This window comes from Crocuta crocuta, unplaced genomic scaffold (genome assembly GCF_008692635.1).
Source record: "Crocuta crocuta isolate KB4526 unplaced genomic scaffold, BGI_CrCroc_1.0 scaffold45, whole genome shotgun sequence".
NCBI lineage: Eukaryota > Metazoa > Chordata > Mammalia > Carnivora > Hyaenidae > Crocuta > Crocuta crocuta.
In genome coordinates, this window is record NW_027530544.1 from 3,334,722 (window position 1) to 3,347,752 (window position 13,031).

The following is a 13,031-nucleotide window of genomic DNA, read 5'->3' on the forward strand; positions in this document are numbered from 1 at the left end:
CAGAACTGCAGGCTTCCTCCATCTGCCTTCTCTTGGTTTCACTCCCTCCTTCTTCCTTGGACTTCACCTATACCGTGTGCTTGGACAGGACAGACTTCTATATATGACCCAGGCCACTCAAAGCTTTTATTCACATCTCGTTTCTCCATGAAGAAAAGGTCATGGAAATTACATTCCGGGCGAGAAGAAGGAAACGAGCAGAGGTCCTATCGGTGGCTATTTGACAAATGCACAGGTGCAGGAGGAAACACACAAACTTTGCCTTCCTCCAAGCCGCTCCACCTCCCTGTGGTTCTGGTCCACCACCCAGGACTTCGGGAATGTGACTGCTGTCACAGTTGACCGAGTGGGCTGTGGAGAGGGAGGAGAGGAAAAGAATGGTAATTGCTGTTCAGTGAGGAAGCCAGAGGAGCCGTGAGAAGCTCACCAAAATTAGCTTGGCATTTTTTACCTTTCCCCTTTCATTCCTGCTAACAACATAAAGTAGATATATTTTTACCTGGAGAACTGCTATTAAATAATCAGGAACTAGAAAATGTGTTTGCCAGAGAGACGCCTTCATGGCGGAGAACTAACAACAACCAAATCGGTCACCTCTTGGAGGGAAACAGCTTTGTCACACAGATCTTGTTGAATGTCCCGCAGTCACTAAAATACCATGCCCCTTGTGACTAGTTTTTTAATTTAACCTCTGGCAGAACTGTCTGAGTGAGCTGAAGGTCTGGGTGTTTGGGGGTCTAACAACAGGAAATGCTCCAACCCCCATCCAGTGTCTGTCTGTAAAGCCCCATTTAGGGCCATGTACAAGGAGTTACTACATCAAGGCTTATAACCAAGAAGGTAAATAAAATATGTATGCTTAAGTTGCCTGGGGGAGCGTGTATGTATGAAAAGTGATTCCAGTTTGAAGACACAAGAACCCACGCAAATCCCAAAAACAGTCTATGGCTTCAGGACAATATTGTGGGACAAGCTGACTGGAAAGAGCACCCCTCTTATTCTAAACACAGAACTGCTAGGGGCGCCTGGCTAGGTCAGTCGTTAAGCGTCCGACTTCAGCTCAGTTCATGATCTCACGGTTCGAGGGTTCGAGCCCCGCATCGGGTTCTGTGCTCACAGCTCAGAGCCTAGAGCCTGCGTCAGATTCTGTGTCTCCCTCTTTCTCTGCCCCTCCCCCACTCATGCTCTGTCTCTCTCTGTCTCAAAAAAAATTTTTTTTAACACAGAATTGCTGGATAACATAATTTTTCAAAATGCTCATATGTAAATGTTAAAGCTTAACAGGGAAATCCCAGCTGCCGGAAATGAAGGGGAAAAAAATCGTTCAACAAATGAGTAAACTTACACGATGAGGTGGGTCTGGAGCAAGAGCTCATGCCAAAGAGCTCCCGGATGTGCAGGACCTGACAGAGGTCCTAAGGGCCAGGGGCACAATCCTAACAGGGACAGATGAAGCACAGGAACAGGGCTCTCTGCATAAAGCTGAGCTCTACAAAGAGCTGCCCTGTCACCAGAATCAAGGATACAAATTCCAGCTACTAGCCTGGGAAAGAAGCAAGGAAGATTCATTCTGGGCCAAGAGCAAGATGAATCACCCATAAAAATTGTTAACTCCAGGCCTGAGCAAGTCAGAATTCACTACTTTATGGCAAAGGAACCCCCAAAGGAGAAATGAAATAGGAAAACCAGTCCCATCGAAACCTGAAGGATCCTGGCAAACACATACCCACCCTACAAGGACACAGGGATGTCAGGACGCCTGGGGATGTGATCCTCACCCAGTAAACCACCTCGAATGCAGAGGCGCTGATGACAATATGGACCCCGTGAGAAACAAACCACCATGAAGGAATGTCCACAAACACAACACACTGAATGATGTGCAGTTCAGGAAACAGAGACAACAGAATGATCTGAGGCACTGTAACACAAGAATATGTAAAACACTGCAGGAGAGGAAAGAGTAGATACCAAAAGCCAGAACAGGATATTATTAGAAGGAAAAAAAGTCAGAAGGCTCTGAAAACAAACAACAAAACAGAATAAAAGACAGAAATTTGGAAAAGAACCAAATAAAATACAGTCAGTGAAATTCAAAAATGAAACTTCAGCATATGGACTAAACGAAAAAATAAAACGGTAAACTAAAGGAAATTTCTTATTAGGGAAATTAGCATTAGAAAATGAAGAGGAGAGTTGTGCCTGGGTGGCTCAGTCAGTTAAGCGTCCGACTCTTGATTTTGGCTCGGGTCATGATCTCATGGCTTGTGGGCTCAAGTCCCAGGTCGGGCTCTGGGCTGACAGTGTGAAGCCTGCTTGGGATCCTCTCTCCCCTAGTCTCTCCCCTCCTCAACTTGCATGCACATGCACACACTCTCTCAGAAATAATATATTTTTAAAAAAAATTTTTTTTTCTCAGTGTTTTTATTTATTTCTAGGAGAGAGAGACAGCGTGAGCAGGGGAGGGTCAGAGAGAGAGGGAGTCACAGACTGAAACAGGCTCCAGGCTCTGAGATGGCAGTCAGCACAGAACCCGACGCAGGGCTCGAACCCACGAACCGCAAGATCGTGACCTAAGCGAAAGTCGGAGGCTTAACCGACTAAGCCACCCAGGCGCCCCAAAAATAATATACTTTTTTTTTTAAAAAAAGAAATGAAGAGGATAGAGGAATCAAAGAGAAAATGTCTGAGAATTTTCAAGAATAAAGATGTATTCTCCAGTTAAACAAGCAGACCAGAGTCTGAGCAATGTAAATAAAAGTAAATCCAATCTAGACACATTGAAATGCATATCATTATAGAATATGAAAAGCACAGGAAAATATTAAAAGTCACCAGAGAGAAGGAAAACCATTAGACAGACAGCAGACTTCTCATCAGTCACAAGACATGCCAGAAGACAATGAAAGAACACCATCAAGGTGATGAAGGACTACTATGACCCCTTGGAAGAAATACTGGAAGGGTAAGAACAAACATAAACGATAAAGGGTGAAATGTGTCAGCTCATTTGCACAGATATTTGCATGTATATTTCCATTTTGTTGTGTGTGGTGCGAACATATTTAAGATCTACTCTCTACCACGTATACAAGAGTATGTTCCAAGTATAGTATTGTTAACTAGCGTCACCATGTTGTGTACATGACATTCCCAGAACATATTCATCTTATAACTGGAAGTTTAGGGGCACCTGGGTGGCTCAGTCAGTTAAGCGTCCGACTTCGGCTCAGGTCATGATCTCGCAGTTCGTGAGTTCGAGCGCCATGTCAGGCTCTGTGCTGACAGTTCAGAGCCTGGAGCCTGCTTTAGATTCTGTGTCTCCCTGTCTCTCCCCTGCTCACACACATTCTCTCTTCCACAAAAATAAACAAACATTAAAAAAAATTTTTTAAATAACTGAAAGTTTGTACCTTTTAACCAATGTCTCCCTGTTCCTCCCCACCTCCCAGCAACCACCAGTCAACTGTGTTTTTAGGAGTTTGGCCTTTTTAGGTCCCACCTATAAATGAGACATGACATGTATTTCAACAACAGCCCAATACCTTTAGCAAAAGAAAATGTATTCAGGACCAGGGTAACATGCAGCATTAATCCTTCAAATCCTCTATCAGTATATCCCGTGTGACTTTCCCTGTGACACTCTTCCTGTTACTTAAAATAAGAAGTAAACAGATCTTTAATCTGATGATTAAATTATACTCTTTCTTTTTTCTGATTATGGCAGCCCTGCTACTACTTACCCTAGTCCTGGCATTTCTAGCACATTTTAAGATAGAAAGGGAGGAGTCTGGGATTTTTGATCCTTTGGCAGAAACATCTGGAGCAGGAAGAGGAACAAATCTCAGGAAAGGCCCCATGAAAAACCAGCTCTCTTCTCTGAGGTGTCCTGCATAGGTGATTAAGTTACTCCTTCTGATTCTATCTTCCCAAAACTTCCTGGGGGCTGCTGTTCTCACTCCCTCAGGGGAGAAAAGTCCAACTGAAGGTGCCACTGGAGCTTGAGGAAAACCCCATGATTTTCCTCTGCGCACTGGCTGAAGGAAAAGAATAGACGAGGACCACAGGCAGCCAGCACCGGGCCGGGGATGAAAGGCAAACAAACGAGGCGGGCTAGCTGTGTGACAACAGAGTGCGGTAGGGACAGTGGCGGCCGAGCATGTGGTACAAGCCCAGCTCCAACAGACCCGCCCACTGTCCTAGAAAACCTGGAAAATCCTGGCTATTCTTGGTCAAATCTTCTAACAAAGCACACACAGGCTGGATCAGGCAGAAGGACAGCCACCGTTCGCTGCTCTCCTCAGGAACAGCAGGCATCTCCGGGACGTGGGACACCACACGCATTCTGCTGCCTCGCCGTGGGGAGATCAACCTCAGCCTGCTCGCTGAGCCCCAGGGTGACTCCCCGATGGGGTGCCCAGCTTAGAGAAGAGAGATTTGCGTGACTCAGCCCTGCTGTTTCCTTCCAAACTCCCATTCTTCACTAGATTTCCTGCCTTGCACGTCTTTCAGTGAGCCTGTGCTCACTGCCAAGACTTTTACTATCTACAGGTGGGTCTGCCTTCCAGGCCTTCGAGATAAGTGGTGTGTAATAACCTGGAATATCTGAATGCTGAGTTCCCAGAGCCAGTCCCCTCCATCCACTCCCGGCTGCCAATCTAGCACATCTCACAGTGAGTGGATGGTCCTTGGGAAGTGACTGTGGAGACACACCCTGTGTGTCCGGAGACAGGGCCCAATCAGAGGGCAGAGACGAAAAGAAGTGGACAGAATCACTATCAGGGATAAATTGAAAAAGGCTTTGGTTAAGATGCTGTTGTACCTGGTAAGAGGCAAAACCCAGCAACAGATCACGGGCACGGAGACTCAGCTGAAAGGGCCTTGGAGATGGGACCAAAGTAATAGTAATGCCAGCGGCCACTTGTGGCCAGGAGGAAGCTAAACCCAGCAAATGATGACACCTAGGCCTCTTGCTTTTGTATTTAAACTTTTCACTTATTCATTGTCTTCCCCACCTTTGTGTCAGTTCCCAGCCCCTGGGGAACACTTAAGGAAGCTTCTAGGAGAGTGTACAGAGGATGAGGAAACAGAGAACAGACATTACCCGCATAAACACATCGTCCTGACCACCCAGCCCAGCCCAAGCCTGGGAGCTACTGAGGCTGCGGAAGACGCACTGGGGAGTTAGGCAGGTTCAGGGGCTTAGGAAGAGCTCACTTCCCCCCAGGGGCAGTCAAGTAACCCAAGAACTAAAAATGCCACCACAGGGTGGAAGTACCTAGATCTGAGTCACCATGGAAACCGGTTCAGCCCTCATTAGAGTTTGTACAAGCAAGAAATACACTCTGATGGTGCTGAGCTGCTGCGATTTGGGGACTATGTTACTGCTGCATCACCTAACATTGCCCTTCGGCAAGCGCCTTGAGGGACAGGGTGGTTTGGGACGGGCCTTAGTCCTCAGACTCAGGTAAAGCCTCTGTACGGTCGTGTGATCTGGATGGGGAAAAAGCAAGCACTGTATTAATGGGAATGCAGACTCTAAAACTAGTTTGTCTGGCAACAAGTCTACCCCTTACGAGTTGTGTAATCTTGGGTTAGTGGTTTATTCTAAACCTCAGTTTAAGGTATGGTTCACGTCTATCTCAGAGACCTCAAAAGATTGCCATCAGACTTGAATGAGATAACCCACATGGTGCGAGGCACTTAGTGTAGTGCCTGATACTTGGTAAGATCCTCAGTCTTAGCTATTTTCTTATGCAGTAACTATTCTGGGGCCGTACATCCCAAAGTCTAACTAAAGTTGGATGTGTGGATGAGAAAGAAAAACTTGCAAGTTACCACTCCTAATCCTGCCACATCATCCTGACATTTACGGAATACTCACAAGACTAGAAAGGAAACAAACCTACCTTGTAGAGGTTGCCTTAGGGAAGCTAGAGACTGTGACCCTCCACCTCCCACACACACATACCATGGTGGAGTCCTGTCCACCAATCCCGTTTCCTCTTCTTCCTGAGCACAACTGAACTAGTTTCCAGCCTCCTTGCTAGAACTCCATTCCGTCTGATAAAGTGCAGAAGCAGAAGTGGCAAAGTCTACTCAGTCCCGGCCCATAAGCTCTTCCTAGGAGCAACCGTCCGGGCACAACGACCCGAACAGCCACATGTAGAAGACGAAGGAGTACAGGGTGGGCAGAGCAGGGGTCCTTGAGTCACTGTGTGGAAGGGAAGCGTCCACTGGATTTAGCTGAGCAGGAGGTAAACTCCTATCACGACATTCTTTTGGATCTGTTTGTTGTAGCAGTTAGAAGTTCCTGCTCTCTGATAATCTGTCAAATATTTTCCAATTCAAGTACTTGACTTACGTCGGAGAAAAAAAAAATCACAACTTTAAAACCCAGAATTTCCATTTCATGTTGTCAAGGTAAGTTATATTTACATAACAGGGACAGATTTTGAATTCACTTATCCCCAAGCACCTCAGTCACCCCAAGCGAGAGGAACGTTTACACTGTTCTGCCTGCTCCCTCCCTGAACACCTGGGTGTTCACTTCCTAAGGACACTGTATAAAATCACTCAATGTAGAGGGACACCTGGGTGGCTCAGTCAGATTAGCATCTGACTCTTGGTTTTGGCTCAGGTCATGATCTCAATTTTGTGAGTTTCAGCCCCACGTTGGGCTCTGCGCTGGCAGCACAGAGCCTGCTTGGGATTCTGTCTCTCTCCCTCTTTCTCTGCCCCTCCCCCACTTACGCTGTCTATGTCTCTCTCAAAATGAATAAATAAACTTAAAAATAAATAAATATGGCCCAAAAACAGACACTGAGATCAATGGAACAGAGAACCCAGAAATGGACCCACAAACGTATGTCCAACGAATCTTTGACAAAGACGGAAAGAATATCCAATGGAATAAAAAGACAGTCTTTTCAGCAAATGGTGCTGGGAAAACTGGACAGCAACATGCAGAAAAATGAACCTGGACCACTTCCTTACACCATACACAAAAATAAACTCAAAATGGATGAAAGGCTTAAATGTAAGACAGGAAGTCATCAAAGTCCTTGAGAAAAAAGCAGGCAAAAACCTCTTTGACCTTGGCTGCAGCAACTTCTTACTCNCCATACACAAAATGAACTCAAAATGGATTAAATACCTAAACATGAGAGAAAGCCATCAAAATGCTCGAGAAGAAAGCAGGCAAAAACCTCTTTGACCTTGGCTGCAGCAACTTCTTACTCAACACATCTCTGGAGGCAAGGGAAACAAAAGCAAAAATGAACTATTGGTACCTCATCAAAATACAAAGCTTCTACCCAGCAAAGGAAATGATCAGCAAAACTAAAAGGCAACCAACGGAATGGGAGAAGATATTTGCAAATAGACATATCAGATAAAGGGTTAGTATCCAAAACGTATAAAGAACTTATCAAACTCAACACCCAAAAAACAAATAATCCAGTGAAGAAATGGGAGACACTTCTCCAAAGAAGGCATCCAGGTGGCCAACAGACACGTGAAAAAATGCTCAACATCACTCACCATCTGAGAAATACAAATCAAAACCACAATGAAAAGTACCACCTCACACCTGTCAGAATGGCTAACATTAACAGATGTTGGCGAGGATGCAAAGAAAGAGGATCTCTTTTGCACTCCTGGTGGGAATGCAAACTGGTACAGCCACTCTGGAAAATGGTACAGAGGTTCCTCAAAAAAATTAAAAATAGAACTACCCTATGACCCAGCAATTGTACTACTAGGTATGTATCCAAGGGATATAGGTGTGCTGTTTCAAAGCAGCACATGCACCCCAATGTTTATAGCAGCACTATTGACAACAGCCAAAGTATGTTAAGAGCCAAAATGTCCACTGATGGATGAATGGATAAAGAAGATGTGGTGTGTGTGTATATACACGTGTATATATTACACACACACACACACACACACACACACACACACACACACACACAATGGAGTATTACTCAGCAATCGAAAAGAATGAAATCTTGCTGTTTGCAACTATGTGGATGGAACTCGAGGGTATTATGCTAAGCAAAATTAGTCAGTCAGAGAAAGACAAATATCGTATGACTTCACTCATATGAAGAATTTAAGATACAAAACAGATGAACATCAGGGAAAGGAAGCAAAAATAATATAAAAACAGAGAGGTGAACAAAACATAAGAGACTCTTAAATATAGAGAAAAAATAGAGGATCTAGAGGGAACCCCTGTAGAGGGGTTGTGCCGGGTGGGCGGAGGGGGGCTAAATGGGTAAGGGGCATTAAGAAATCTACTCCTGAAATCATTGTTGCCCTATATGCTAACTAACTTAGATGTAAATTTAAAAATAAATAAATAGATAAATAAAAATAAATAAAATCTCTCAATGTAGAGAACAGTGCTATGTCAGACCGGCAGGAAAGCAAATAAGCTATGATCATTATGCCTTCCCACAGCCTTGCAACAATTCATGTCTTCACACATAGATGGGGGGACAGAACTGGGTCATCATTGATCAGATTAAACACTGAAGCCTGCCCCTCCCCCAATATGCCTTCCCTAGTCCTTTGGGCTAAGTTTTCCTGGTACCCCACTCCCCCCACACTTAAACACCCAACAGAAGGACGACTGGTCACTCACCCAATGCATGGATTGGTCTGGTACCTCGGCGCTGTGTAGGAGAAAGGGGAGATGTTCTTGTCTACAAAAGACCCAAACCCCAACCGGAAGTTGCTGGTGAGCTTCCTCATCTCCTCAGCGAGCTTGGTGCCCAGGTTTCGGATGCTGTCCAAGTCATCCTTCATGGACAGGGAGAGGTCCATCAGGTAGTACAAGTCCACAGGGTAATCCTCCACCTGTCGAACTTGTAGCTGGAAGGTCGTCTTGTCACCTGTGCCAACAGAGAGACCATGTAATTAGAGGTCATCCAACTCGCTGGGGGCTGAAGGGATGGATTTCACTTCCAAAGCTGGTCCCCCTCTTACTTTTCTTTAGTGACCACATGCCTCTCAAAATAAATATTTTTCTGAAGAAGAAGAAGAAGAGGAGGAGGGGGAGGAGGAGGAAGAAGAAATAATAATAATAATATTTTTCTTGGAAGTAGAGTAACTGAAGGGAATATGGTGTTGAGGGTGAAGTTCAGGTTCTCCTTCCAAACACTTGGCTTGGCAGTTTTAAGGAAACTCCTTAACAACTAGTCTCCCCAGTGGTGTTCTGTTTTGTCAACTAAAAAGACTTTTGGCCGGTTGGTGGATAATAGACCAGACAATTCCATGGACACAGATTAGGTGAGAGTAACCCACCAACCATGCACCAACTTCATGGAAAGGAAAGGCTAAGGTGGGAATGTGGCTAGTAGGAGACTGTCAAGATGTGCATGAAATAGAAAACAGGGAAGAAATAAACAAAAGGAGGTATAGGCATGAGTAAGAACTGAGGGGGAAGAGGGGCACCTGGGTGGCTCAGTTGGTTAAGCCTCTGACTTCGCTTGGGTCATTTAGTGAGTTCAAGCCCTGCACTGGGCTCTGTGCTGACAGCTCAGAGCCTGGAGCCTGCTTCAGATTCTGTGTTTCCCTCTCTTTCTCCCCCTCCCCTACTCACACTCTGTCTTTCTCTTTCTCAAAAGTAAATAAAGACTTAAAAATTAAAAAAAAAAAAAAAAGAACTGAGCGGGAAGAGAGAGAGGTATAAGGCAAGGGAGAGTGAGGACATATAGTCACTTAAAATAGACCCAAAGGGCAAAAACATATTTGCTTTTGCCATATGTCTCCTATTTCTACTTCCCTAGCCATTTATAGGCAACATATTTAGTTCTTGGGCATATTTGACATTTTGGGATATCACAGACACAAATTGTTATCATTAGAAATTATATGTACAGGGGCACCAGGGTGGCTCAGTTGGTTGAACATCCAACTCTTGACTTCAGCTCAGGTCACAATCCCAGAGTTGTGGGATCAAGCCCCTTGCTGGGCTCTGCTATGAGCATACAGCCTGCTTGAGAGTCTCTGTCTCTCCCTCTGTCCCTCTACCCCATTCATGTGCTCTCTCACACTTGCTCTCTCTCAAATAAAAAGAAAAAAATTACATGTATAAATACAGGAAGACAGAGTCTAAAATGTTAGCACCATCAAACTGAAGGGGAATAAAAGGAAGGAAGGAAGGAAGGAAGGAAACACTATTAGATTTGTCTACCAGCTATAAGAAAATAATTCTTGGTTCTAAAATAAGAGTCAGAGACAGAGGAAAGAGGAATTAATTCAGAGAAAATGAACAAAGAGAAAAGCCAGTTCTGGGACGTGTGGCCTCTGCAATGTCACCTCCCAGGGTTTACAGAAAGGCCCAAGTCAGCATAGCAACCAGAGGACCCATGCCAGGATAATCATCCTAAATCATTTCACAGGCTCTAAAAACACATCATTTAGAACGACTTCAAGAGGCAATCATACCAAGTAATTCTATCTGCCTTTGAGCTTATTAGTTTTTCAGAGGCACCAAGATGTACTTGAACTCTCTGGGTAGGATTGCTGTGCACACGCATTTGAAATCCAGACACACTCATGTATTCAGAAGAGCACAGTGAGGCTGGCCTCTCTTGCCCACAGGGTCCACCCCTGAGGCTGGCGGGCACCTCTCAGAGAAGCTAGTCTCCCATCTCAAGCTGACAACCAGCAAGCTGAAGCCTTCTTGAACTCGGAGGGAAGGGACCCCAACCCCACGGGCTCCTTCTTCTCCTCCCACCCGAGACAAGGCACACTGCATTAACTAGACCTGAAGATTCAGATGACCAAAAGATTTCAGTCCAAGTTCCAGCTCTGTCCCTCAACTAGGGGAACAACCTAAGCCTCAGTGTCCTTAGATCCACAATGGAAATAACAACAGCACAGCACTGATTAAGCCTATAAAGCGCTCGTTTGGAGAGCAGTGTTTGGTAAGCAGCAATGGCCTGCACAAATGAAGTATAATTATTATAATTACTATATTTTTCCTGAGTGACAGCACTGAGCCTGCTTCCCGGGACTTGTCTTTGCGTGTCCCATCCTAGCCTCCACAAGACGGATGCAGTCTGGATTGTCTGTTGATAGGAGCCTATTTTTAAAAACCATCAGAGTCTGACTCAAGCCAAGGAATGTTGGAGACTTCTTGCAGACTGAATTCTGGATTGCTGTAATGTCTGCCTCTGGCTCCCATCAGGCAGACAGAGCAGGTCCCTGCTCTGAGCTTCTCCCAGACCTGGATGCCACATCACAGTGGGGAAGGGGCAGGAAGGAAGAGACTTTGTGGGAAGGGACAACCTCCTTTGTCTTTGTGTGGGCAGACCACAGACCCAAATGGGCAGAGCCTATACTCATGTCTTCTCTGTCCAATCCCATGACCTCTTAGCAGAATCTTCTACATTTTCTATCTACCTGTGTCCTTCCTCCCAAGTTCCCAACTACATCTTCTTTTATCCCGAATCCACTTCTACCTTTTTGTGGATTATGAGTAACAAGCAGGTGAGCACTTTAGGACCAGAGAGTGGAGAACAGGCTTGGACTTGGGGAGGCACTTGTGGGACAGAAGAGAGCACCAGGTTTGGAGAAGGAGAGCTCAGTTGAAATCTAGACCCTGTCACCCAGAACCTGGGAGACTTCAGGCTCCTCTAAATTTGCTCCTCAGTTCCTGGATCAGTAAAATGAGATGATGTTAATTACTGTGGGGACCAAAGGAGACAATGTATCCTAACACCACACAAATGCTTCTACACAAGGAAAATTTCGCCCCCCAAAAGTCAGTTATTAAAGAAACTTTCTCCAGATAAAAAGGGAGATAGAAAATTCTGCCAGAAATTTAAGTGTGAATGGCTCTAGCCTTGGGTATTAAATTGAACTGCACCTTTTCCAGATGCAAAAGGGGAAACACGGTATGCTATACACGTGTGTGTGTGCGCACGCGCTAAGCAAGTATCCACTCTGAAGTGAGAAATCTCTTGGCATCATATTCTAAGGGAAACTGATTACTAAAAAAAAAGCGCACATAGGGGGAGCTGCAAATGTTAAAAAGAAGTATTTCTCCCAGTCTTCCAAAACCTGAAGGGTATAAGAAAGAAGGTAGTATTACTAGCATTTGGAATGAGGGTTTACTGCTACCTCAACTATACCTGTTTTATTGATTTATCTATCTATCTATCTATCTATCTATCTATTTTATCGTTTATTCATTTTTTAGAGGGGGAGACAGACAGACAGACAGAATGTGAGTAGGGAAGGGGCAGAGAGAGAGGGAGACACAGAATATGAAGCAGGCTCCAGGCTCCGAGCTATCAGCACAGAACCCGACATGGGGCTCAAACTCATGAACAGTGAGATGATGACCTGAACCAAAGTCAGATGTGTAACTGACTGAGTCACCCAGGTGCCCCGCTATACCTGATTTTAAATGCCACAAACTCCTGAGGGGGCCTTGGCAATAATGGGATGTCCCGTCAGCAGGTTCTGGAGGGACGGACATTCCTGGACCAATTCTCAGCAGGAGTGCTAAGCGGGGGAGTTAAGCAGCTGTGTATGAGCTTCCCCACAAGCAAGGCCTGTGAGGTCAGCAGACTGAAGGCGATGCCATTGCCACATGCAGAGAGAATGCTGAGGGCCCATTTTCCATCTTTGGGCACACTTCCAGAACCACGCAAACTCAGAGACACTCCGGCAATACATCCAGCCACACAGCTCTGCACCACCAGAGACTCAGCACCTCATGCATCTGGCAGCGCGCAGAGCCCTTCCCACCTTCACCTAGGGTGCTCGGTCAACACCTGCTTCTGGTGACACCCTTCCAGCCCACATGCCCCCCCCCCCACCTCACTCCAGTCAGACCACTACAGGCTCATTAGTCCCTGTGGCTTTACCCCTCCTCTCTGGGCCCATTTCACAGAACCCCCACTTCACCAGCAGCAGGATCAAACGAATGGGACAAAGCACACCCCACAAAACAGCCGAGCACCGAGCACCTGCCCTGCAAGCAGGCCCTCTCCTGTCCTGGTTTAGCC

At 45.6% G+C, this 13,031-nt stretch overlaps 1 protein-coding gene across 1 annotated transcript in view; it reads right to left on the minus strand.

Moving 5' to 3' along the window:
* Positions 1-13,031, minus strand: part of ITGB5 (integrin subunit beta 5) — a 97,473-nt gene that overhangs the window by 77,577 nt on the left and 6,865 nt on the right. Inside the window, exon 2 of the mRNA XM_077767629.1 lies at positions 8,651-8,900. Within this exon, the coding sequence (XP_077623755.1) occupies positions 8,651-8,900 (250 nt within the window). The remainder of the gene's footprint in view (positions 1-8,650; positions 8,901-13,031) is intronic.